The sequence below is a fragment of the Sabethes cyaneus genome, chromosome 2, assembly GCF_943734655.1.
Source record: "Sabethes cyaneus chromosome 2, idSabCyanKW18_F2, whole genome shotgun sequence".
In the NCBI taxonomy this organism is placed as follows: Eukaryota; Metazoa; Arthropoda; class Insecta; order Diptera; family Culicidae; genus Sabethes; species Sabethes cyaneus.
The window spans coordinates 204,726,400-204,753,995 of record NC_071354.1 but is presented as its reverse complement, the minus strand read 5'-3'; the positions used below and the strand labels follow the sequence as shown (position 1 = coordinate 204,753,995).

General features: G+C 41.1%; 5 protein-coding genes across 5 annotated transcripts; 3 read left to right on the top strand and 2 right to left on the bottom strand.

The window, feature by feature from the left end:
- Positions 1-4,907: 4,907 nt before the first annotated feature.
- LOC128734945 (cuticle protein CP14.6-like) lies at positions 4,908-15,817 on the top strand. Its single transcript, XM_053829361.1, has 2 exons — positions 4,908-5,011; positions 14,911-15,817. The coding sequence occupies exons 1-2, from the start codon at positions 5,000-5,002 to the stop codon at positions 15,307-15,309; spliced, it is 411 nt and encodes a 136-aa protein (XP_053685336.1). The 5' UTR covers positions 4,908-4,999; the 3' UTR covers positions 15,310-15,817.
- A 691-nt stretch (positions 15,818-16,508) lies between these two features.
- Positions 16,509-17,344, bottom strand: LOC128736568 (non-structural maintenance of chromosomes element 1 homolog). Its single transcript, XM_053831055.1, has 3 exons — positions 17,233-17,344; positions 16,692-17,176; positions 16,509-16,622 (listed from the first exon to the last, which is right to left on the bottom strand). The coding sequence occupies exons 1-3, from the start codon at positions 17,342-17,344 to the stop codon at positions 16,509-16,511; spliced, it is 711 nt and encodes a 236-aa protein (XP_053687030.1).
- Positions 17,345-20,263: 2,919 nt separating this feature from the next.
- LOC128737644 (non-structural maintenance of chromosomes element 1 homolog) lies at positions 20,264-21,696 on the bottom strand. Its single transcript, XM_053832320.1, has 3 exons — positions 21,540-21,696; positions 21,003-21,481; positions 20,264-20,938 (listed from the first exon to the last, which is right to left on the bottom strand). The coding sequence occupies exons 1-3, from the start codon at positions 21,655-21,657 to the stop codon at positions 20,819-20,821; spliced, it is 717 nt and encodes a 238-aa protein (XP_053688295.1). The 5' UTR covers positions 21,658-21,696; the 3' UTR covers positions 20,264-20,818.
- A 1,843-nt stretch (positions 21,697-23,539) lies between these two features.
- LOC128736913 (bifunctional coenzyme A synthase) lies at positions 23,540-25,243 on the top strand. The gene is made up of 2 exons (XM_053831423.1): positions 23,540-24,296; positions 24,352-25,243. Exons 1-2 carry the CDS (start codon positions 23,610-23,612, stop codon positions 25,186-25,188), a joined length of 1,524 nt encoding a protein of 507 aa, XP_053687398.1. The 5' UTR covers positions 23,540-23,609; the 3' UTR covers positions 25,189-25,243.
- A 634-nt stretch (positions 25,244-25,877) lies between these two features.
- LOC128734564 (thioredoxin-like protein 1) lies at positions 25,878-27,198 on the top strand. The gene is made up of 4 exons (XM_053828827.1): positions 25,878-26,109; positions 26,173-26,329; positions 26,390-26,500; positions 26,559-27,198. The coding sequence occupies exons 1-4, from the start codon at positions 26,015-26,017 to the stop codon at positions 27,054-27,056; spliced, it is 861 nt and encodes a 286-aa protein (XP_053684802.1). The 5' UTR covers positions 25,878-26,014; the 3' UTR covers positions 27,057-27,198.
- The last annotated feature ends 398 nt before the right edge of the window (positions 27,199-27,596 follow it).

Sequence of the window (27,596 nt, the reverse complement as noted above, 5' to 3'; positions counted from 1 at the left end):
AAGTCTGGTAAACGTGAGATCCGTCAGTACCTTTTGTAGGGGGGTACAACAATCGATCATCGATATCACCTTCTGCAGCCCAACGTTGCTAGCCAACATGGGTTGGAGGGTGTCCGATAAGTACAGGCATAGCGACCACCAAGCTATCCGGTATACGATTAAACGACGGATGCCACGGTCACGCGGGTTGAAGTCGACTGGGAGGAAGTGGAAAGTGAAGGCCTTCGATAAAGACCTGTTCGTTGAAGCACTCAGCGCAGAGCAACCGCACGAACCTAAGTGCCCGGGAGCTGACCAACGTCCTAATACGGGCATGTGATACCACTATGCCCAGGCCGGGGCACCCAACGAACGGTCGTCGCTCGGTATACTGGTGGAGCGATACCATTGCTCAGCTCCGCTCTAGGTGCCACAGAGCGAGAAGGCAAGCGCAGAGGGCCCGGACCGATGCAGATGCTGAAGCTCGGGGGGTCGAACTTAGAGCAGCAAGGTTGGCGCTCAACAAGGAGGTTAGGCGTATCAAGAAATCCTGTTTTCAGAAGCTATGCCGCCATGCGGATTCGAACCCCTGGGGTGACAAAGACAAATGGAAAGTCCAAAGATTGGTACTGCTGCCAAAACCGGGGAAACCACCTGGTGATCCCTCGTCGTGCAGGCCAATTTGCCTATTGGGCACATTAGGCAAATTGCTACAGCGGGCAATCCTAAACAGGCTGACGCCTGTGGTAGAGAGCAATGTCGGGCTGGCAAGCACGCAGTTTGGCTTCCGTAAGGGGAAGTCCATCGTAGACGCCATAAAGTCCGTGGTAGAGAGGGCCGGGAAGCCTATGAGACGGAAAAGACGAGGCGACAGGTATTGTGCTATAGTCACAATCGATGTCAAAAACGCTTTTCACAGCGCAACTGGAGTGCAATCTGGGGTGCAATCGCGCTAGCGCTGTATAGGATGATGGTACCGGATCATCTATGCATGTTGCTTAAAAGTTACTTCTAGAACCGGACGCTAGTGTACGACACGGCGGATGGGGCAAAGAAGTACAAAATGACAGTGGGTGTTCCACAGGGCTCGATTCTCGGCCCCACGCTCTAGAATGCCATGTACGATGGGGTGCTGAGGCTCGAACTACCCACTGGGGTTGAGATCACTGGCTTCGCCGATGACATCGGCCTTACAGTGGTAGAAGAGTGTCTAGAGGAAGTGGAAATGCTGGCATCGGACGCCATAAGCATAATAGAGGGTTGGATGGCGGGAGTCAATCTACGATTGGCCCGTCATAAGACGGAAGCGGTGATGATCACTAACCGCAAGTCACCCTTAGAGGCCAAATTCATCGTTGGAGGACAGGTGATTGTCTCCAAACGAAGTGTTAAGTACCTGGCTGTTATGGCTGACAACAGCCGATCATGCCGAACGGCTATGGTCCTAGCAGCTGAAAGAGACGCCTGATGGCCAGCGTTGCCACGTCGGTGCTACGGTCTGGTGCATCGGCATGGACCCCGGCTTTGGATAGTAAGCGCAATCAGTCATGTCTGAACAAGGTGTTCAGGCTGTTGGCATTGCTCATTACGTGCGGTTACTGTACCATATCGTTGGATGCGATCGGGGTTATTGCAGCCATGATTCCCATATGCATACTTCTCGGTGAGGACATCGAGTGCCATAGGCAGAGGAACGTCAGGGGCGCTAGGGATAGAGGTAGGCTGGATTCTATTAGGCGTTGGCACGCGGAATGCGATCACGCTAATCACGGCAGGTGGACCCATAGGTTGATCCAGAATATCTCGTCCTGGATCGGTAGAAGGCATGGCAAGTAAGGTAAACTTTTTCCTTACCCAGTTTCTGTCGGGACATGGATGCTTTAAGAAGTATCTACATACGCGTGAGCGGGTAGGCTCATCCTTTTGCCCCGTTTGCACGGTAGCCGAGGAAACAGCGGAGTATGTTATGTTTCACTGCCCGCGTTTCGTGGCCACTCGGCGGGGGATACTTGGGGTCGTTGAAGAAGACACCAACGCCGACAACATCGTGCAGAGAATGTGCGCTGAGCAGCGCGCATGGGGTGCCGTCAATAGGGCGGAAACGGACGTGATAACGGAGTTGCAACGGCTAGAACGTTTGCAACGACAGGGCCTGACACAGCTTATCTAGGGTCAGTAATGGGCTGATTGGGCAGCCCAAGCTCTAGGTGAAGGGTAGTGGCGGTATGAAGTGATAAGGATGTTGTATGAACCCACACACGCAACGGATAAGTCGGAGTGCTTAGGCACGTCCTCCCTCCTGAAGTGAAACCTAACGGTAGTTCCGGAAGGGGTTCAGGAACGGGCAGCAGGATAGTTTTTAGTAGGTAGGCGCATGTTGGCAGCATTTGAATCCTATTCAGCACCGTGAAGGTGCTGTCTATGAAGATTTTCTCCCTGCATAAACAATACAAAAAAAGCACACCTACTGCAGCGCAACGGCGTCAAACTTGCGGCTCTTCAATACGTCGGAGAGCACTCAAGTGCTCCCTTGGAAGTTGAGAGATCGGAAATTTCACGATCCGAGTCTCCAATCCATAGTCTTTTTTCGTCACGTGGGTCTATTGCGATTGTTCCAATCCGAATTTTCTTGTCTTCGCTCATTGCTTACAAGTTTTTCGTGGTGACGGCTTGCAAAGTTTGCAGGACCAACTCCTTGTTTCGCCGGAGGACCAACGAAGCTCGAAAGAGCCTTCCGTTCCTGTCAACATACGACCATGGCTTCCACCGTGGTTGGTTACCCGATCTCCACCAAGGTTGCTCGTATTACGGCTGGAACCAGCAGAGGGTAGGGATAGGAGTTGCTGAATAAGAGGCTGTGAACCAATAGGGGTCTATTTTATGCCTACTGGTGCGTAAGGCACCGATGATACGCATTATTCATACGCTTACCAGCCAAATTCGTCATGTAGAAGTGGTTTATAATGTGTGTATCATGTGTGTTTAATCCAGCTTATCTTCAACAATTCTACGCAGTCCACCTAGTTCACTTTTGTTGTAATCCACACCAAAGGAAGCCTTTCTCGAAAGGAAAAACCTCCCCAGCACATGACTAAAGTTGACTACAGACCACCACTAAAGTTCCAGCTCACTCATACATAACTTCCATATCATTGTGCAAATCGCGCCAGTAGTGCTACCAGCCAGCGTTTCTGGTTATGTTGTTCCGTCAGCTTGGATTTTCCAAGTCGTTTACACCACTCCAAGTTCTCATTGCTTTAGAGAACGTTTTGTACTCGTCGTGTGTCACCGGAAGTTCCAACTCTGCATGAATTTGTAATGCTTTTGTAATTAGTTGTAAATTTTGTGATTTGTTTTCTTTCGTCTTCTTCTTCACGGCAATTGTACGAATTCTCCGTTTTTCCTTTGGGGAAAGCTTGCTTTTCTTTTCACTTTTCTCGATTAAATTTATCATCATTTTTCAGATAGCTTTCAACAGCCGCGTGTGCTCGATGAATTTTCCGTCTGATTTCTCTGTTTGGAGAAACCTGCATCATGGTAGGCTTTATTTTTAATATTTTCTTCTAACGTAAAATACTTCGATCGATCCATACTGCCTAATTCGCACGGGAAAAAAACAGATCTCACACTGAAGTAAACACAACGCTGTGACCTGTGACTCAAATTCTATTGTTGTGAATACCAAAACAAAGAGCTGTCAAATGAGAGCCAAGGGGATTTTTATTCAAGGTGGTGTCATTTTAATTTTGCACTATTTTTTGACTATGTTTGAAATAACCAGCATAATATTTCGAAAAGTTGAGAAAGCGTAAACAAAATATCAGCCGCTGATGTGGTCGTTCTAAGTTCAAAGAGAGCAAAGAGACGAAACGCTAAACAGTCATGAATGAAACAATTTTTAAATCAATGTTGAAATGAATTTGCTCAATATAAATATCAAACTATGCTCGTGAGTTCGCTGCATTTTCAAAACTATCCAGTAGGAATTAATGCCATCCGTCACCATCATTACCAATCAAATTAACACACAAAAAGCAGGGATAACAGCGCAATAACGACTTCACAGGGTGGCGCCTGTCTCATGCCTCATGATGATCGTGTCGTGATGGGATTGTTGCTGTTGCTGCTGCTGCTGCTGCTGCCACCGAAGGGATGCTCTGTGCCGGTGTTGCACTATTTGTTTCAATATACAAGCGCAGACAAGTATTGCACCCTTCTAGAACTATTCCGCCCCAGGTAGTAATGGTTTACCGTATATTTAAACTTTTGTTTGCTAGTTAGAGGTACCCAGCAATACTAAGATTACATGTTCTCTTCCCCCTCTCTTTCGCACTCTATTATTGGTAGGTACTCACGAAAGCCGTAAGTAGTCGTTGATAGGTTTTCCGCAGGGGTAGAAAAAGATCTTCTTCGCAATTCGTCCAAGTCTCTTGATTCTGCCGGGTGTCGGATGTAGTCGGCAGGCAGGTGATTGAAGTCGCACGAGGCGGGTGCTCGTAACTTTGAATGCTCGTTCACGGTTCCGACCGGTGGAGATCGCCGCGACGCGTCGGCCCGGCGAGGGAGGAGGGTACGTACCGCGTCTTCTGGCGTTGTTTCATGTTTTTGTCAGATCTTGCTCTTTCGGCAGCCCCCATCACGTACCCACACGTATGTGGGGTTGATACTTCTTCTTGGGCTGTCAGGTATGATGAGGCACCACGAGAGCGGAGAATTTTTCGGTGGGCTCTCCGGTTGGGTTTCGCTGCAGGCTCGTTTCGTTCGGTTTGTCCGTCCACCAACCGTCGTTTGACACTAGCAGCAGCACATGGTGGTGCCATGGTGCCGGGAAGGGCCGGCGGGTAAAGCGCGAGTACGTTTTAGTTCGTGACTTTCTTCAACCAGTATAAAAAGCGATGAATTTTGCTTAACGATTGTCAGTCTTAGTATAGTGGTCACATCATTAATTTGATCTGAAGTTGCAATCACAGCCAGAAGGCAGTCGCGTCGAGTCAACAGCAATAGATTTTTTTCTAGCAAAATGTTCAGATTGGTGAGTTGCTGGATAGGGGGTGGAAAGTGCGGCGAAGTTTTGCGAGAGAAAGAGAAAAAAAAATTAAATGGAACAGTGTCGGCTGGGTTATGGGTGCAAATTGGTCCTAATTATAAAATGCATAACCAATTTAGTGGTACATGCCAGCAAGGCAAAAGGACTATGTGTGGAGATACAAACGTGATGATGTGTGAAGAAGCAATCAAATTTAACAATAAACCGTATAATTCTCGATGTTCGAAATGCGCACAGGAAATAAACGTTTGGTGTTCAGTGTTAATTATTCATCAACATGTTTCTAGGTGAAGATCTGTTTCTATAAAGTGCTGTTGACTAGTTCGATCTTAGATTAGAACTATTGAATGCATCACTTCACAGTTTATACTATGTAGTTTTTGAAAATTGATACATAGTAATTACTTTGTGTTCATATTTGCCCTAGTGAAATGCATATTTTGAGCCAAAGTTAGAATAAACATCGTCGTCCAGCTATCGAAATGTCACCAAATTCATAAAATTTGTGTATGCAAACCTTTGTTAGAATAAATTTTTAACAGTTTACTCATACCGAAAAAAATGATTATTGGATCGTTAAACATAGTGCGAAAAGTTAACGAATGTTGGGTGTTCCTCTACACAAAGAATCCTGCTAAAATGCACTGTTTATTCACTGAAGAACTTAACCTTTAAAAGATCGAATATTGAAAATATTAGCGCTATTCTTCATAGTTTTACGATCACAATAATAACCAATTTTACGTAAAACGTAATGGTAACTGACGTAGTGTTTGTGTAGATTTCCAAATTCTGACTAGAATGTAAATCTGCATGGCCTTTGATTTTAATTTACTTAGTTGAGTAGTAGCTTTACTTACAGTTTAGCTTTAAGTAAAACTTTAGCTGATTAATGCAAATCAAATCGTCCATTCAATTTCAAGTTCAATAATATTTTCATATTACTAACGTCTAATTTAAACAAAAATTTTCCAGAAAAATTTATCAATTATAACTTTTTTGACCTCATTTATAAGTTTGTTTACAAACACGAAATAAGTTTGCCAAGGGCAAGAAAATGAGACTGGAAATGAGTTTGAGATGTATTTACCTATGTTTAATAACATAAATAAAACTGAAACATTTCGAATTTAACAATTATTCTTTCCATCGAAGAAACTTTAAAGGGTGACACATGACCTTTTTGATGTCAAACCAACATTTTTACAGCTAGATTTATTATTATTTTATCATTCAAGAGCTGCTTCCTTGGACTTTAAAGTTTATTCTTACGGGAAATGCTTCCAAGTCCTAAAGAACCGATTGTCAACAAGATTTTTTCTTTGCGCAAATGTTTATTGCTGATTGCTGTGCTTAATCGCTCATAAAAGTTCTAGTCTAGAATGTATCATTTCGGTATCTTCTGAGCAATTTTTCGTTGCATACTAAGCAATAAGTGTGCCAATGACACCGAAACGATTCAAGCTGAAATAGCATTTTTATGAGCGCTCGAGTACTGTTGATGGTTAAATTTTTCTTGCAGTCGGCAATAAACGGTTGTGCAAGGTAAAAACGGTAGTTCTTTAACACTTGGAAACATTTGCCAAAACGATTAATTAAAAATTCCAGCGAAGCGACTCTTGAATGATAAAATTATAATAAATCTGTTCGTAAAACTTTTAGTTTGACATCAAAAAGATTAAGTACACCCTCTCCAGCTTGCTGGAATTTGTTCGATGAAACGAATATGTTCCTGACGAAAATTGTTCGAGTTTGAAATCCAAAACAAATGGAATAACAACATAGCAGTCTATGGGTCATTTCACGCGAACCTTCTGAACCAACCTCTAGGATTTGAACCAAATTTTGGAACACTGGTTATTGGGTCAAAAAGTGAAAGTCCTCGGTTTGGTCCCGCATCGAGGAATGCCAATTTGACCTCAACTCGATCATTAGGACAATTCTCTTAAAAAAATCCGTTTTTCCCACATCCTTTTCTGTGTATAGAAATAAACCCGTTTTTACATTTACAAAAGACGTAGTTTTACAAGATTTTTTCGGCATGTGTATCTCGGGATCGGTGCAAAATGCACAAAAATGCACTATATAATTGATTTTAATGTGAAAAATGTGAAATTCTACACTCGAAATAATCTGCACATAACTAGTGGTAAATTTCCATATGAAAATCCATATGATCATCATGTGCCACATATAAACACAATCCGCCCAGAAGTACACATAAAAATCAAACGCATGTGAATAGTACGTGCATATTTTAATGGTAACAGTTAAAAATACATAAACGATAACTGTTTGCACATAAAGTTCATTTACTGGCCACATTGCAAAAATCTATGTGTGGGACACATCGAAACTATACGAAAAGTTTTCTCAGTTATCTAAGTTATCGGAAGAAAAATGTGAGCTTATTTTTGAAACTGGCAGAATAATACTTATTCGAATTCCTTGTGTGTTCCTTTGAAAACGTACAAAATAGATTGTTTGTGGACCTAATTTTTGCAGAAATATAGATTTTGGTTCTTTCACGAATTACGTAAGGGAAAAGGGGCAGAGGGGGGATTTTACCAAACTAGCATTAGCATATGTGGCTGCACACATCGTAGGTGGCTATATAATCGCATTATATACCTGGCTACGTCCGAACAACCGCAGGGGAAGTAGGTAGGAATGTTAGTGTAGCATCTACTTTTGAAAGTGCAGAGAACCCATACTACCTTCAAAGATGTTACAGGAAAACAGAGCATGTCGTGTTAGTAGGGCAAGGCAAACAATAAGGATCATGATGTTCAATAATAAACTGTATATAGTATATATTGAGTATATATGGGCAAAAATAGAACAAACTCACCAGCAATCCGTCGCGTGAAATACAATTGCGTCATTTGAATTTCCATCAGTGCATCTAATATCCAATAAATAATTTTTTCCATATCCATGATATCCACGTGTATTATTTAAACTTTTTACGGCCAAAGTTTTCATTGTACAGTAGGAGGTGCTTGATGAGCTAAAACGAAACAAATAATTAATATAACATATTAGGTTTACCTGCTACCAAGGCCGGGTGGCTCAGCCGTCTGCGTAAAATCTCAGTTTTGAGGTCTGGCACCTGGGAACCACGCAACATTGCACCCACTAGCTTAGCTACCGAATAGAGTATTACCGGGTATGGCCGCGTGGAGGCGCTAGGTAGGAGCTTGGGCTGGCAAAAGCTATATTGGTCGCTTTTTCGTTTGCCTTCCCCATTTCATACCCGCAGAGAAGGGAATTTCACCAAATCTTACAAAATTTTATTTGGTTGGGACCATTTCTTATGTAATATTTTTATGCAGAAAAAAATCATGAAAAATTCAAATCTTTTTTATAGCAACTCATGTTACATAAAAACTTTTAAATTTATGAATTAACATTTCGCAAAGATATGATTCTAAAGTAACATTTTGACATTTTTTAAATAAAACTTTTTTTTTCTTCTATATTTGAGAAGCTTGCGGCTGGTTCGCCTCTTAAATAAAACTTTTGGATTTTATTGTTTGAAAAATCTTACCCTCGTTCGGCCAAAATCTTACAAAATTTAATATGGGGAAGAAGGGAGGATCGTAAATGAAGAAAAACCCTTGCGTAAATGCACAGCCCAGTGCAGAGAATCAATAATAACAGGATTTTTTACGAAGAAAGGCATGTCTCTTTAGATCAAGAGGATATCCAATCGTTAGCAAAGTGATATCGCCCAAGGGTTTTTCTGTATTCCGCATTTTGTTCGTATTGCTATAGAATGAGCGAACTTGCTTGTTATCCGTGCTTAAGTGTCCGTGTTTTCACCATTCTAAGCAACAATGTAACTTTTATTGTACTCTTACGGCGGTTTTCATGACCAAATTTCGTCTTAAATGCCATCATAAGAGTGTAATAAAACCGAAATTGTTACTTGAGCTATTTTCCTTATGTGGTTTTACTACTATGAAACCAATCTTGCTTTCTATAACAGGGAAGGGTGGACTCTAGGTATAATTTACCCTTGGATCTAGAAGTTTCATTACGCACCTCAAGCCAATATCATTCTTATTGCTTTCCCTGGCAAAAGGCTTTAATATTGGTAATTTCAGAATTCTGTATGAAGCAAGAATATGAAGCGGCCTGAAATTATTAATCCATGCTATGGTCTATGCGGCTGCATAGACTCTCGCCTGGGGGCTCCAAAGAGGGCTTGAACTTGAAGTAATAAGTGTAGCGACGTGCTGGGTAGGTAATTTGAACCGAAAATTAGTAAAAAAGCAAAGCCTGTTGTAAGTTAATTATTGTTAGGGAATTTCGATTATAGAGGGTGTCGGGGTACACACAAAATATGCATGTTTTATAGGATCTTCTCCGTTCAGCTTGTCAGAGTTCATATTTCAACGGGTGTTGGTAAATATCGAGCTTCACTTCAAGACTTAATGTGCGGCATCAGCTCCTTGATAAAACTACTTGAAAGAGTGTTTTTCTGATTTTCATTTCCCGCTTCACCGCGGAGCAAGGGGCTGACAATATTAACTTACATTCATTTCTGACTTCTTTGATTTTCGAAAAACATAGGTTACCGTTTTCCCACAGTAAACAAAATAACAGTTTTCTTTCCCAGCTCAAGCTTACTTAGCATGGTAATGGCGTACACTTATTTACTTAATCAGGTAAAGATTCCAACGGTCAGTATTGTACTTAAAACTGGTCTCCAACCAGCTCCAGTCATTGTTACCAGCCTTGTCTGCGTAAGATCCGCTTCAGTTGACTTCCACTTGACTGACCTTTATTATCCACTGAACACCTCTTCTGCTCGTCCCTATAGCATCATCGTAGAGAACTATTTTCACTGGACTGTAGTTCGGCATTCCTGCGACGTGCCCAACACAGGTCGTATGAACGACGGGTGGCTCTCCTAGCAACTCGTGCAACTCATGGTTAATTCGCCTTCTCCACGTTCCGTCGGCCACCTCTACTGCAGGCTGTGAGCAAGACCTTCTCTTCAAAGACACCTAGAGCTAGTCCTCTGTGAACATAATCCATGTCTCGTAACCACCTGAAATGCTATTTCCTTTTCGCACACACGAGATGATGGCGGCGAAAACATGGTTGCCTTCCGATGGGGTGCTCGTTACCCGCCCGTTGGTTCTATAAGTGTTTCGTAGACGATCCACTTCATGTTGCGGCGAATTATTGAATCCAAAGTAAGCACGAGTCTTGCCTCAATGAGTGTTTTTTTCTGCGTGAGCGTCTGCTAAACCTCCAAAGAGCTTAATGCAATGCAGCATGGTTGTCCCAAATTTATAAAAGATAACCGGCCCATTTAATTTTGTGTACAGCGTCAATGAAATTCTGTTCAATTTCAATATCTTTCGAGTGCGTTCAATCCCAATGTAGTGGATAACATTCACGAATCCTACTCTGAGGACCCGAGTTCAAAACCCAACACCGCGGAAGTCATGAATGGCCCATGAACCATTAAAGTGACTATAGTACACCATAACTATAGTTAACACGCACTCAGTTTCGCTGCATTTGGCCGATTCGCTATTAGAATAATTTAAACAGCGCACCTCGGAACCAATTTCGTTTGTATGGTGCCGTATATATTCGGAGCGCACTTCGCTCCATAGCGATACCGCGCCAGCCTACCGGGCCATACCGAGCTATAGCATGAGGACTAAGTATCGAGCCCGAGTTATCTAACAGCTCTGTCCGGCACGTTCACCAAAACATGAATGTATAAGACAGAAAATAACGAAGAACGAGAATCATGCAATTTTTGCTGGCACCGTGCTCATCGGTGCCGAGCCGAAGACCAAAGCACTGCGTTCGGGTTTTTTTTCTTCGTCATAAGTCGGTAGAAACCGTGTCATTCCAAGCGGTGCTTATTACAAGCCTGTCATAACACCAACTCATCGATCTTCCAAGGCTCGTCGTTGTCCGCGAGCATTGATGGTGACTTTTTCTCTCCTTTAAGCTTATTGCTGTCATCTATTTTATTTTCGACGCATTAACCTGCACCATCTATGTTTTCATAAACTCCAAGGCAGTGTATGATTCAATAAGACGAAATAAGTTACGGTGGATTATGATTAATTTAATTTATTTACAAGTCTTCGATGAATTCGTACTGACTGTCGCTAAATATTACTTATTCTATGTTGAAATGTTATTTTACTTATATTAAAATCGTAGCACTGCGAGGGATTGTTAAACTCTCTAAAACAAACATTAAAAGGAGTGTTTTGGGCATGTTGAGTACGGTACACAGGAAGCCGGAGGAAGTGAGGCTGGCGGGTAGACCTTGGAGGCACGTTGATTGGAACACGGCTCAGCAACTCGGGGCGGTCGATATTATTACCAAGAAAGTAGAAAACAAAAAGCAGCTGCAGCAGCGTTCTTCTAGTTGTCAGCGTTGGTAAATGAATAAGCAAACGAACTGGATCGCGCCAAGGCAGCAGTCGTAGGACATACCGAACAAAGTGGCGTTGGATTCGTTCGATTCAATTTATTTGCACAGTATGATAAGCCGTCCACACAAGCACACTATACTCGAGTATGCTCCGTACAAACGCACAATATAACGAGTTTAGGCAGTAAACATCTTTGAATTGTTTTGTGTTTCGACGTTATTACACGAAAAAAATTGAGATCATCTGCAAACATATATTTAGGTGTTGCACATAACGTTGAAAAACAATATAAACAGCAATGTACCAAGATGGCTTCCCTGAGGTACACCCGATTCAATCTCAAACGGAAATGAACTCGTTAGGCTGGTATATGTAACTCTTGATGGTTAGGATAGCTGGAGAGCAGTGGGGTTCGTTTGTGACCTCAAATATACTGTTCAGTTGGAAGTTGTTAATTGAAGGTCCAGCTGGCAAAGAAGCAGTACCGTATTTATAAAAAGCCCTACTCCGAGCCCAATCACCTCGCATCAGGTGACTTTAAGATTGGCAAATTGGTCTCTCAACTAAAAAGATTTATGTAAGGTAAATATAGGGCACTTCAAATAAAAAAGATCATCGGTATTGAGCGTAGACGCTTTCAAGCTTCTAGAAAACTAAGCCAAGAAAATTGGACTCGTCATAATCTCTGCTGAAACAAACTACATAATGGCTGACAAGCATCATGGTAGCGCCATATGTACTACGTACCGTTGGATGTGCGCAGTCCATGAGAATGTTCAGACAGCGGGGGTTCGTGACGATTGGAGAATGGCGACACACGACCGAGTAATGTGGAAGCGACTTCTTGATTCAGTATGATCGACACTTCCAACTGCGCCACACAAGTAATTTTGTAACCCGAGTATCTGGCTTCCGCTTTCATTGCTGTATAGTTGCTTTCCGAACTGTGATATCGAATTTATCGGCGAGCTAATCTCGAGAAAATCGTGCCACCCGTGTTACACTCTGTCTCATGACTTCAAGATTAATGTAGAATAACAATCACAAAAGTTCATAGCCTCTTTTTCATGTACGATATGTCACAAGCTGTTTTCGATCGATTGAATTGTACGCTACCTTGAATTTGATAAAAAAATATGACGTCAGAATTTGACCTGTTGCCATTTCTCCTGGATAGGGTAGATGAGTCCCCCCTCCACTCTTTCAACTAACCCAGTATACGTTTAAAATAAGTTTTTGTCACGCTCTTTGTGCAACTATTTTACGTATTTTTATTTATTGAGCCGTACCACCTCAACCGAGCAAAATTTGAAAAAGTTATGTATAGAGTTCTTACAGAGCTAAATATTATCTCCAATTGTTGAATTAAGTATTGCTCTACCTTTTGAATAACCGAGCACTGCCGCTTTGCGCCGAGTTACGACTTTATTTTATGAAGTTGACTGAAGCTCAACGTTTTCTATGACTGCAAAATCATTCAAATTAATCGATTATTATTGTTTTTGAGATATAATTAAAAAAAATGAAAGTTCAGAGAATGCAATGGAGATGCATGGTGTTTAGTCTTTACCTGCTATTTGAAACGGATATTTTTTATCACAGACGATTTTATATTTTTTAATAATACTACTGATGTTATGCTCTTTTTTTTAGTTTTAATTTTAATGTGGCCATTCACCAAATTTTTGCTCTAACACGTAGACACTTGATCAAATTTCTCATTTTTACGCCATCGCTTGAGATAAAATAATCAAAATAAAAGAAGAACTGTTTTCAGATTCTACATTATGAATTGATTTCCGCGCTTTACTATTAATATAGCCATAAATTCTTCTATCAACGATGTTACAAAAAGACGTTCAGGATTCTGTATGTTTCCAAGTGCCTACTTTAACTGGCAAAACAAACATCTTATTGCTGTCGTATTAAATTCTGCCTGACTCTATATGCATGCGGCCACCCATCATCCGACGTACACGATTAAGTAGTCAGTAGTACCTGCCTGCTGCGGTACTATTATTGCCACCCGCTAATTAAAGGGTGTGTCCGATTACATCTGCACCACAGTCAAGTGGCGTATAAGAGAATCTCAGGAATCTAAATCAACTAGACAGACATCACGTGCCCCGTGAAGACAGACAGGGGGTTCCGGGGTAGGATTTGCTTGTTTATTTCATTTATTTTGATCGAATCCTACCTGTGCTAGGTGTGGTTCGAAAAAAAAAATCGTGATTACCCACAATTTCGTGCCAGCAAGTGATGAGAGATTATTGCGTTTTATATGTAGGCATACGATATAACCAGTTTGTCGGTATCTTCATTCACCACGGAAAGATGCTGATTAAGACAGCATCGACCGGCTGAAGAGGCTTATATTTTGCGTGTGCGACGCGAAACTTATTACCTACGTGTCGGGCGGGTTTGAGCTTTGTGGGTCACTGTCGGCAAGGTTATGAGAGAAAATGCATTTTCAAGATGATATTGTATGTGACTGGGAGTTCCCCTTCGCTACATGAAGTTAATTTAACTGCTACCTTGCATCCAGAAAATTTTTCAACACCGAATTTTTAATTAGAGAGATACACCTTTACCTTCACAATCATCATCCAATGGCAAGCTGTAAAACCAACAATATGAGAATCAAGTATCTACCGATGTTTGTTAATGAAAAATGCCACTTACGTTGTTGTCAATGTTTTTCCATACTTGCCAGCCGCCGCACCCGTTTCTGTATCGACGGAAACTGATTTACTACTGTACAGTCCCTAAGCTTCAGTCAATATTGCCATTAAAGCGTTGTTGCCATTAAAGCACCGTAAGCAGTTGAGCTTGAATAAGGCAGATGATCAGCGCACGATGAAAAATTGCTGCAATTAGCGACATTCATCGTGAGTTATGTGAGAAGTCATGATATTTTATCGCATTGCATCAGTAGTTTATTTTAACATATAGAATTATTACCTTTCAGCAATGGTATAAATAAAAACCAACTCCTTGAGTCCTTGAGAAAAATTCTAAAACCATAAAATCGATCTTTGGCTTGAGAGGTCACATTGGTCAATGTCGCTCAATAGCCGACAGCACCATTTATGGGTTAATGCTGATGATTGATTAGACTTCTTTTTTATTGCCCTAACCCATTGGCAATATGTAACTTGAGAGCACTGATCGAGGTACTCGGATCGTGCGGTCGTGATTCAAGAAGCTCTCTTGGTCGCTCATTCGCTGCAAATGTCAAGGAGCCGAATAGAATGGGGACGCTTGGTTGAAACAGTTTTTTTAATTACGTCTTGAACTATACGATCAAACGTCTCCGATTGATGAGTACGATAGACGACTAACTGCCGAGTAATGATTGAGCCATTTGTTAGTCACGTTTAACATTATGTTTCCCTATAAATACATTCACTGTCGGAAATTGAAACCTCATCTCACTAGATATTTTTTACGTTATACTCCTCGTAGGTAATCATCTCCGTCCTGGCAACCGTAGCATTTGCCCAGAATCCGGACGCCGACGCACAGATAGTGTCATCGGACAGCGTAGTTAATCCCGATGGTTCGTACTCCTGGAATTACGAAACCAGCAACGGTATTCGCGCCCAAGAGGAAGGAGTTGGTGGACAGAATGCTCAAGGTAGTGCCTCGTGGACGGACCGCGACGGCACCCCGATCCAGCTAACGTACGTCGCTGACGTAAATGGATTCCAGCCACAAGGCGCTCATCTGCCACGTGAAGGACCAGCCCCAGCCCATGTTTTGAAAACGCTTGAGTTCATTCGTGCCAACCCACCGAAGGATGATCCCAACTTTAACATCCAAGCGTTGGAAGCGGAAATCGCCAGACTGCAGGCCCTTCAGTAAGACTTCCAAGGCGAGGGCGATGGGATCCAGGGGCCATTTTCGGAACTCGTAGCGACCTGTGCACATACTCAGAATACCAAGAAGCATTACACTATTTGCGATGCAAAACCGAATCGAAAGTTTTGAATTTTACTCTGTAAATTTATTGTAAATATTACTTCTTTCATAGTTTTAAATCTACTCTGAGCAACATAAAGCGAAGGTAAGAACTTTTTTAAAACGACATCTTAAGGTCAAAGCGCATTTTTGACTTGCATTTGATGCTTTGCTTGTGCGATAAACAAACCATGTGCCCATATCTTGTTTTTGAATTGAAGCGAAGGAAGAGATTAAAACCCGCTACTGACGTCTGACGTCAACAAAGCATAGGACGAGTCAAATAGTGATATTTTGCAGCAACAAGATCTATTCACAAAGGTAAATCGAGGATGAAAACTAAAGCAGAGGGGGGAGATAGAAAGAGAGATGCGACGATTAATGAGATAAAAACAAAAAAGACAAATAGAAACTCAGCTAAAGATAGATAAACAAAAGATACTATCTCAATGACATAACTTGTTCATACAATAAAAGGTATTTTTAAAATAAATAACACGGACTTTTAATGCCTTGAACCATTTTAAAAGAAACTCCTCACACCAGTAAAACTTCCATCAAACACCAAGCTCAAAGTATAGTTGAAAGAACCAAGTTAAGCTAAACAAAAGAGCAGCAAACAATGTAAACAATAATTAAAAATTAATTATCCGGGTACCGGCTTAGTGCCTAACGCCATGGTTTAAGATAGAAACGAGGCGAAAAAGCAAAACATGCGGTACCTATGTATGAAATTAAACCATTGTTGTTGCCAAATTTAAACTAAATAATGAGCTATTGTTGACTGCAAATTACTACCTTTGTTCGTAATTTTTGCAATTATCTTTCAAAAATCACCTTAAGAAGCTAGAAAGACAAAACAGAATCAATTTTAAAATGTCCTTGTCGTTAAGTGGCTACGAATTAACCTTGCCGCGGACGTTGGTCAATTCGTTAATTACGTTGTGACCCAATTGTCAACGGTTGTTTATGATTAACATTTTAAATATTTAATTTTATATCGTCACAAAGATAACTAATAATAATGTTTAAGATTTAGTAAGTCAAGAACAAAGCAGAACATTTAATGTGCACGAGCTCAAGCTCTTCATAAAAACAACAAATCATTGCAATTCCGTCCATGTGTTCTTGCACGCAGGGCACTTTTTCATTTTAGCAATGTATTTTTTCAGGCATGCAACGTGCATTATCTCAGAGCATTTGTTGCATTTAACACCCTAGAATTATCAAAATTATACCAACGAATAATTCGAATCAAAGTTCAAAAAACAAAACAACCAACTTACGTAGAACAAAGTCTGCTTGCAGAGGCGACAGTTTGTCATATGTTCAGCGAAGTGATTGACCAAGTAATGGTCAAATTCAACTATCGCCCGAGGTCCAAAACGAATCTCGCCGTTATGCAGTGTTAAATATCCGGTCGTTATCCAATCGGCGATAAGCTCTTCAGCCCGGTTCTTGCTTACGATGCGCCCACCACCTTTAACTTTGCCTGTTAAGTTTAAACACTGGATCTGCCCCAGCTGATGGTTTTCGGATTCAGCCAATTCACACAGAAGAACCCGGAAGAAGCTGAGTTCGGCTTCCGGATAGGTTGTTTGAAAACGGTCCATCGCAGTATCGGACAAATTAGCAAACACGTAGTAAGCTGTATTTGTTGGATCGTACACCAATCGAACTATTCGGTGTTGATAACGTAACAGACGCATGTTGGCTTTATTGACCACCTGTTCCAATGTCTCCTCCGATGGAGCAGGGCTACCCGGATGAGCTAAATACGAGAAATTTTAATCTTCCAAGCGAATTTAGCAAACATCGAATACTTACATTTGGCCCAAATTAACGTCAAAATTTTCAGGGCATTTTCAACAGTGACGCTTCCATGTAACATACATGATTGAACAAATCGCCGATGTTCATCAGAATATATAGAGCTCATTGTTCTTTCCAAGTATTTTTCTAAACAATCTTGATAAATAATTTTCAAAAATTAAAAACCGGATGTTTTTAAAATCCAAAAGAGCGGCTTCTTTCTTCTTGCGTTTTTTGTGTACTAATAAACAGAGATGCCAGAAATTTTGTCATTTTGGCTAACTAACCAGCTACTCACCTCATCTTGGTAGCTGCCTGCTACCTACGCCTTGTACTACATGCACTCTAAAATATTTACCATGAAAACCATAAAAACCGCTGCCGAAACGGATTTGCAACAGATTGTGTAACGTGGTCGATAAGGATGACAATATCATCATGACATGCAAAGTCGTCTTTTAGAGCTGGAAGAGTTGTTCGCGAATCTGTCGTGTGCTAGATTGGGCTCGAATAAATGAAGGTTAAGGGTTGCCCACGCTTCCCGGTTGCGAAATTGGGGCTGATGAAGAGCCTCGTAAATTCAAGTGGTGGGGAAGAACAAAAAAAGCAAAGCCTTGAGTTAAAACATCCTTTCTAAGACTTTACCCTTCTTTATCGACAGACTTCACAGCCAGCATGACTCGAATGTCCACCCGGCACCCGCCGTCAAAGCAAAAATAACGGTTTGGTTTTCGCCCTCCATAGTTTACGTTTTTGGGGATTTTTGTTCACCGTCGTTAAATTGCTTCCCATACAGCTTGCACTTAGACTGCTTGTGCCAAAGCCCAAGTCTTTTCTTCGGGAATCCTGCTTTCATCGTCGCACTAAAGAATCCTGGATGTCGTTTCTTTACCGCTTAACAGACTACTCTTCACCACAACCGCTTAGTTGGTTACGAGGTACGATGCTGATCAAACAAGCCAGTCGCCGCATATTCGGGTCTCGGCTAGGCGGTGCTGCTAGATCAAGTAGGTCAGTTCAGTAGGATTGTTGCGCTAACCCTGTAACTGTCCTGTACTCTAATAGCCGGCTGTGAAGTCTCGATGAAGAAGCAAAGAAGGGTCAAGTCTTAGAAAGGGCGTTAAGCCCAAGGCTTTTTGCCATCGAAGTCATTCCCCAAAACACCTTTCGAGCTCTGGATTAGCACGAATCCGGTCGTAGTGTATTTGAAGACTTTCAGCAGTACGGCGTGTCGTGTCTGAAGCAAAGCATTTCGGGTGAAACTAGTAATACTCGGAACTCCGTTATTGCTTTTATCAGGTCGTTCACAAGACTGACTATTCTCTTTTTTTTAATCAAGCCTCTAACAAGTTCCTAACTTTTCTCTCTCTCTCTCCCCCTATTTATTTTCCTTTTATTCACTTCTGATCTCACTCCCTACACGGCGTACAATGATTCCAGGCAGAAGCGCAAGAAAATGAACCTAACCTCGGGGAAGCTGATGTTGGTTGACTACACTTTGGACTGTCAGGCGCAGAGATGATTCCTCCTCAGAGGAAAAAAAGAGAAGAGAAAAATTCAAACTGTGCTCAGTCTTCAACGCGATTTATTCTTCTCCGTTTCATTTTGACTTTTCCCTTTTTTGCTGAACGCGGTTGTATAGGCAACCGCACATTGCGCAACTCATTGAGGAGCAATAGAATGTTAATACACTTTGAATACGTTGATACGATGCGCCATCGTTGGACAAGGAGTTCATAAATGAAAAAAAAACACTTGGAAGATAGTAGATTTGTCCGAGAACCGTATGCCTGTTCGATGTAAGTGAGCGTATAAGAAGAAACTAGACGTCACCGGAAATATCCTACACGCTTAAAAAATTTAACCCGCGAATGAATAAGATTAACTCAGAAATGAGTGACTTTCAACTCAAAAATGAGTAAAAACCGACTCACTGTGACAAAAAGTGGAACAGCCCAAAAATTTGAGTAATGGCAATTTCTAAATTCTGAGTAGTTTAGGTCGACCTCATAACTGAGTTAAATTTACTCGTAATTTGTGTAAGTACTACTCAGTTTTGGGTGAAATGGCACTCATTTTTGAGTAAATATTGCTCATTAATGAGCTTCTATACGGTGGAACTCATAAAAGGAGTAAGAGTTACTCAAAATAGTGTGTAAAATATACGCATGTTTTGAGCTGTTCCACTTTTCGTGAAAGTGGGTCAAATTTTTTAAGCGTGTACTAGTAAACTTTTGAAGGTGCTAACGCGAATATGAGTAACCAAGGAAAGATCGAGTAAGAAACCCTGATGGGAACTTGGTCGTATGCTGACGAAACGAGGGCTTATTCGAGGCTCTTAGCGTCTGTTCTCCATATTAGTGTCTCAAAGCGACGTCTAATCTTCATATTAGGAGCGGCCTATCATTGTCCTAGCGCCAGTGTGTTACTCGAAACAGTGCTGTGCAAGATGGTCTTTCGCCGGGAGAGGAAGTTCGTACCGTCGGTTTTTGAGGCAGATAAAAATCAGCCTCGGAAAGTGAAACTGCCGAACTTACAAGGGAGCACTCGATCTAGCTACAGCTAACATAGTGATGGTGAGATGCGAAAACGGGTGAACGCATGGCATGGTTCAATGCTACTCAAGCAAGTATCTTTTTTTCTTTTTTTTTTTTCAACATACACCTTAGCCATTTTATGAACTTTATGTTCTAAATATGATTTCCTGATACATTCGTCGGGTACCCGGATCGATTTCATAATAATACGATGAGATTGCTCGTCACTGAATTTTCGTTATTTTTCTCTCGCTTTGCAATTGATACTTGGCAAGTTTACAAGTAACTGATTCGGAAGGTTTTGAGCCCCACGTGGCTTAAATGAGTTACATGTAATTACTTCTATTAAAGCTTCTTGATTTCTATTAAGGTCTGGGCACGTAGTTGGTACAGACCATATCGTTTGAATCACTTTCTAAAACAGGCAAAGAAAGTCCACGCATTTTTCAATATTCATACATGATTTTATTGAAACAAATTTAAATTTGCTTATAAGTCTGTCTGTCCGTCGTTTCTTTTGTTTCTTTTGCCTTCATATGGACAAATTTCAAATTCTTTTAGTGACTGTGTGGAATGATTTAGAATGTAGCGATGGAATTTTTAAAAATAAATTGAATATCCTAATCGACATTAATAAATATAACAATTTTTACAGAGTATCGCCATTCTTAACCGCGGTCTATCCCATGGTAGCATAGGACCTCCGATATAAAAACTAGTTGACATTTTTTTAAGGCATTTGATTATGGATATCTTGATTTCAGAACGTAATAAAACATTCACCTCGATTCTACATTCCGATCAGAAACATCCCGTTCGACATGTGTTATAGCATACGTTGTATTCCGATCGAAGCCAAATTTCTGATCGGATCCGGGCCTGATCGGTATGTAGAATAGAGGCGGTTGTTTTACAACCTGTACAGTTGTGCTTGACGAATTGCTTAATAATAACTTTTCAGATGACCAAAAATTGTAAACCTTGAGACAGAGAGGGTTAACGTCACTAAAGTTCAATCGACATCCCTTTCGCTTATACTGCATTTTCATAAAACTCTTTTCATTTCAATTTGCAACAGGTACTGACCAGAGCTCATTGCATCCTGGGCATTTCGACAACCTTCGAAGGTATTTTTTTATGCACTCACGATGAAAGAATAATGGACATTTTTGACACTGTATTCCCTGCAAAGGAGAACGATGAATTAATGATACACAAAATAGCGCTGCATGAAAACAAAACACGTACATAAAACACTAACTCGCTGCATAGCTTACACTTGTGCATTTGATCACCGTGGTTCTGCGTCAAGTACCACCCAAATTCAGCCGTACACCGAGGCCCAAAGTACCACATACCATCGATCTGCACGAAATAGCCCAGCTTTTCCCACTCTTCAAGTAGGTCCTCGGCACGCATCTTACTGACCGGCTTTCCAGTGATTTCTGAAGTCAAATTCAAGCACACAATCGGTCGCAATTTATGCTCTTCGCTGGAAGCCATTTCCCGAAGCATCAGCCGGAACAGCCCAACTTCCGATTCAGAGTAGCTAGTTTGCAATCTATCTACTGCGCTTTCGTTTTGATTGCAGAACACATAGAAATCCGTTCCGACCGGTTCGTAGTGAACAAACACCACTCGTTGACCGTACCGGTACAGTTTGCCATTGATGGAAGCGACCACTTCCGACAGTTCGTCCTCGGTGGGAACGGTTTCGTCATCGTGATCTTGAATTAAGCTGATATCAATTGCTTGAGTAAAAGTAACGAGTGTATTGATACTTACATTTACCGTATACACTCAAAAGTGTTTTGTAGGCTTGTTTGGCACTCATTGTTCCGTGCAGGCTCAAAGCCTGCAGGAATGTACGATGTACGTCCGTATAGGGCATCTCTGAAGGCATATTTTGGTCCGAATAAACTAGAGGAAACCGACTGGATGCGGGAACTAAACCGCGCGAAGCCAACAACATAAACATAAACAGCAACAGCATAAACAGATACATCCGAGGGAGAGCAAGCATAGAATGCTTGTTCTAAAAAGTGTTCTCTCTCTATAGGACAGTTCTCTCTTGTCAAAAACATTCTATCAAGAAGACTGGCATCTCTTATTCTTCGCGCCCATACAAATGACGAGTAACAGAAGCAACAGCGCTTCCCTCCCGACAAAAGTTGAAGCTGCGTGTACATGTATTGGTGGGAAAAGAAGTGTGCGAGCGTGGTAAGGCATTGCATACGTGTTTGTGTACATCCATATTCTAATATACACACACTAGTATGTGAAAGTTCAACTTTAACTCGGCAGATAGCATTGCTGTTACTGTCGCTCGACTTTTGGCAGAGTTGCCAGTCTTCTTGATGGGATGTTTTTGCTCTTATTAAAAAAAAGATAAAACACCTAAAACACCTATAGAAGTGACCACCTTCTTTCGCACTGAGTTTTTCAAACTCCAATTAAAAGATATTTCTCGGATAATTTTTCAAATAGACCTATCCTGCAGCTACTCGCATAACAGTCCCATTTATATAAGAAACTCCATTAAAAAAAGGACTGTTATGCGAGTAGCGGCAGTATGTGACAATGAGAGATTCTCTTCGTGTCTGTGGTATGGCGGTATCTCCTCTCTTCCGTTTTTTACGGCGATACTAATGCATTTTGACACATCAACTTTGCATGAATCGGTTATTTGAGTCACTAGTTAGCTAAATGTTTTGAAAATTTTCTTTCTATGCATTTATGTATCCGCGAAAACGGAAGAGAGGAGACGCGAAGAGAATCTCTCATTGTTACATAGGTCTATTTGAAAAGTTACGTTTTACTTTTTGCATTTAATCAATAAATTTGAATGGACAACAGTGAATATCTACATTGTTGCAAATTAACGTTCCAAGAGAATTACTTACTAATTCGACTATCTAACTCGTTTCTTTTACATTATTTGTTTGAAAGAATCCCACGTACAAATATTTTAGGTTCGAAATTTAGCCAACGTAATCAACTTGAACACATGCGTTAACGTATATTTCAGTTTGGTCCCATCCCATCATACCGACGAGCATGTTGACTGAATTTTATTTCGGAAGTTTCATTAGCCACATTTGCTCGAGGTAAAAGATCTGGCAAAATTGGTTTACGCTTGCTTTACTTTTCTATCTCATTAATTTCTATACTACGACTCCCCCAGTTATTTGCAGACAGAGATGCCAGAAGTGAAGACATGTCTTCATTTTGAAGACATTTTTGTTACAAAAAAGTGAAATGTCTTCACTTGAAGACATGTCTTCACCATGCAATTTAAATGGGCGGAAAGCCGAAAGAAGACAAATGAAGACATTTTTTCTTGATTCGTGAAGACTTTTCAAAAAATCACCTGGCATCCCTGTTTGCAGATGTAAACATGTGATGGTTTTTGCGACATCTATGCAAATTGAATTGAATTGTGTTAAGAAAATGAAACTCTTCAATCCACCCAGAGCTGCCATAAATACAGATATTTGTGCATGCATAAATTTGGGACCCTACCGTTTTCTCCGGAGTATTTAATTTTCTCGATCTAATCTTTTAAATAACATAAATAGTTTATGGACTACTTTAAAATTCAGGAACATTAGTAGAGCCAGAAATCACAGCAACTGAAATAATTGATGGGTCCCAAATTTATGCATGCACAAATATCTGTATTTGTGGCAGCTCTGAATCCACCTCACCGACTTCATCCCTGTTTTTAGTACAGTGAGAGTGCTTCAAAACGTCATGTTGTAAAGTTGTGAGGTTGTGACGTGAACGAAAAGTTGCTGATAAGATGTTTCGGTAGTAAAGATAAGTGAAAAAGTGCTTGCAATAATTCCTGACAAAATGTCAAAGACCGGCCTTTTAACGGCAGTGCATCTCGCCAACCTGCCCGGTACCTTAGCGGCCGCCCGGAAGTACGCACTAGGAACGTTGTACGTGCAGTTACATCCTCGATTCACGGACGAACACAGAGCTACCGCTTTTAGCAAGTTGATCGCAAATGTTTATCAAAATTCACCCCGTGTGCTCGGTGCAGGGTTGGATTTGAAATTTCTGGTCAGCACTTTAAAATTCAAAGATTTTGGTCCTCTGAAACGAAAAATTGATTATCTCTTTTTCGACCATCCGATCGGGTCGGTTGAGAACACAGAAAATTTGCTGCGCTTTCATGGTGATTCTAATGTCGTAATTTTAAGCAATCAACCGTTTTCCCTTGATACAGCCGATTTAAAGCTGGAACCAACAGAAACGTTCAAAAACGTTGTCCTAGGTGGTACTTTCGATAGGATGCATGCTGGTCATAAGGTATTACTGACGCAAGCCGTTTTATTGGCTGAAAAACGTTTAGTAGTTGGGGTTACTGATGAAAATATGATTAAGAGTAAAAAGCTATGGGAATTGATTACGCCAGTAGAGCAAAGAATTCTGGAAGTTCGTCAATTTCTAGAGGAAATCGATTCAACGCTGAAATACGAGATAGTGCCCATCAGCGATCCCTTCGGTCCAACGGCTAGTGATCCAAATATGGACGTAAGTTTGTAAAAAATTGTGTTATATAATTTAGCTGATGTCGTTTTTTTTCTAGATGATCGTAGTCAGCAGCGAAACAGCTCGCGGTGGCGCCAAGGTAAATGAGCTTCGCGCCAGTAAAGGTCTCAAACAGCTGCAGGTGCATACAATCGAGCTACTGGACGATGAGTCGACAATCGATGATAAAGAAGACAAGATCAGCTCCAGTAATCAACGAATGGACTTGCTTGGAACTCGTTTAAAACCACGGGATCCAAAACCACACCTGAGTTCGAGTCCTTACATCATTGGTTTAGTTGGCGGAGTGGCGTCCGGTAAAAGTAGAATGGCAGAAAGGTTTCAAAAGCTCGGTGCTGGTGTGATTGATTGTGATAAGATTGCGCATGAGTTGTACGCACCAGGAGAGGATTGCTACCAAACAGTAGTAAACAATTTCGGTGTCGGAATCCTGAACGAAGATAAAACAATTAACCGCAAGTCATTGGGAGCAATAGTATTTGCGAATCCGGACAAATTGAACATTCTTAACATCATTATGTGGGAGGCAATCTTAGAAAGAGCTAAAAAGCGTATTGCGGAAATGTATTACAAGGAAAACAAACAAGTCGTTATAATGGAGGCAGCCATTTTACTGCAGGCTGGGTGGCAAACAGCGTGTCATGAAATTTGGTCCTGTTTTATCCCACGAGAGGAGGCCGTCAAACGATTGATTGACCGAAACGGGCTTAGCGAGGAAGAAGCCTTGAAAAGGATAGGGGCGCAAATCAGCAACTCGGAACTGGTGAAGCATTCGGACATTGTTTTCTGTACCGCTTGGAGCTATGAATACTCTCAGCAACAGGCAGAAAAAGCATGGGCATTGTTAATGGGAGAATTGAAACAAAAATTGTAAATTGTTTAGTTATTTGCGTCGGGTGTTTGAATAGCAATTGGGTGTTTGAAACAAACGTTAGTCGCAATTTATTGGTTGAGAAGTCCAATAGACCATATTACGAAGTGACAACATTATTGCTTTTCCTTGGGGCTTCTGCGGATTATCAAAGTACCAGTAAAGGAAAAGCGCAATATCAATATCAGCAAATTATCATGTTTGTCACGTAAAATGCTCTATAGAAATGATTATCAAAAAGTTTATACAACTAAATTTCAATTTACTAAATTTCAATACGAAAAATCACCTTTTGCTAGCATAGTTTTTGCGTTATGTTTAATAGACTTTTACAACTCATGAAATTTTAATTATAGATACAGCAAAGTTTCGTAATTGGTGGTTCGTTAATTGGGTGTTCGCTAATTGGGCTATATGACAACTTGAATGTTAAAATTGTATGGAATTTTCGAGTTTAGAAATTTCTAACAACTGTCAGTCGGCCCAATTAGCGAATCAGCTGGAGTGCAATCGTGGCCCAATTAACGAATTCAGGCTGTATTTACATTTTTAACTACAACATGCTAGCAGGGTTGAAAAGTTGTCACTCTCCTAAATAGGCACTCTAGTGTAGAAGCATCAAATTATTTCAAAATCTGGCAACCGCGCATCTGTCCGTTTGATAGATTTGATTTGACAGCTAAAAATCAGACAAAAATCTCTCGTCATTGTCGTTCTTTCGTTGTTTGGAAATCGGTGTTCTTGCGTAAATTGGTGAACTTTTTGTGCAATTGCAGATTTTTCTTGTTATATATTGTACCAACATTGTGCCAGCGATTAAAGTTCAGCTATGGCCGTTCGAGCAATCAACGACGAGGCTCACTTTCAGGCAGAACTGTCCGCAGCAGGAGGAAAGCTAGTCGTTGTGGACTTTACCGCAACTTGGTGAGAGTTTGAAGCGATTATTTTACTATGAACGATGAAAGACATATTTTTTCCCTGCTTCAGGTGTGGTCCTTGTCGGAATATTGCGCCATTATTCGAACAACTTCCAGCAAAATATCCGAAAGCAGTATTCCTTAAAGTGGACGTAGATAAATGCGCCGAAACGGCCTCATCTCAGGGTGTATCAGCAATGCCAACATTTATTTTCTATCGTGCTAGGGTAAATAATTTTGTATTCTTTTGTGGCACAATATTGTTTTTAACAATTTATAATTTATAGACGAAAATCGATCGATTGCAAGGAGCAGATATTAACGGACTGGAAGCTAAAATTCAGAAACATTACGAGGCTAGTGTTGATGAATCAGGTGAAGATTATGGCCATGGAATGGTGAGTTAATGTAGACTATCACAGATGAAAACTCTTGTAACATTTTGTTTTTATTTAGTTGGACTTGATTACATTCATTATGAAAAACCAGTGTGAATGTCTGAACGAATCGGATGATCATCCACTGGCGAATGCGTTGAGCTCCAGCGGAGGTCACCTAGCGTCCGATTGTGACGAACAGTTGATTATTTCGATCACCTTCAATCAGGTGGTTAAGATCAGTTCGATTAAACTAAAAGCTCCGCCGTCCCACGGACCGAAGAACGTGAAGCTCTTCATAAATCAGCCGCGAACAATCGATTTCGATATGGCCGAATCGCAAATCTCGGTACAGGATCTGTCGGTAGATCAGAAGGATCTGGAGTCCGGTTCACCAATTCCGTTACGCTATGTAAAGTTCCAGAATGTGCAAAATATTCAACTGTTCGTAAAGGACAATCAATCGGGCGACGAGACGACCATTATCGATCATTTGGCCTTCATAGGGTCGCCAATTGCTACGACCAAAATGGATGATTTCCAGCGGGTGGCCGGTAAAAAGGGTGAAAGTCACTGAAGGCATGGGTTGAAAGAGTAACGCAGCGAGCACCAAGCTGTTAAAAAGTTTTTTCTGTTTGATATCGATTTGAGAAAAGTAATTTTCGTTTATAAATTATTCAATAAACCATTCAGCAAAAGCAATGTTCAGTTGACAAATATTTCACTAATTATAATATAATTTGATAAAAGATAAGTCTGCAGTGTTGTTCGTAGCATGGCAGTTAAAGGAAGGGGTCGTTTCAAGCCAATCTCCAAAGAACGAAACGAATGTATCTGTGTTGCATTGATGTAATAACTTTATATTTGTCGGAATTGCGCAGTATGAGCTGTTATCTATACTCTGTTTCATACAAGTCGGTAGATGCTCCTGCAGAATCGCGGCATCGGATGGGCTCTACTTTTGCATACAATCCTACTTAGGTCGCCAACTAACGAGAGTCGCGGATATTTAAGCAAGAAATTCTTGTCGTTGAAGTAGGTCAGGAAGACCAACGGTCCGAGAGGGCTGCCTTATGGGATTCCGGAGCAAGCAGTGAAAGATCTCGTCGATTTTGAC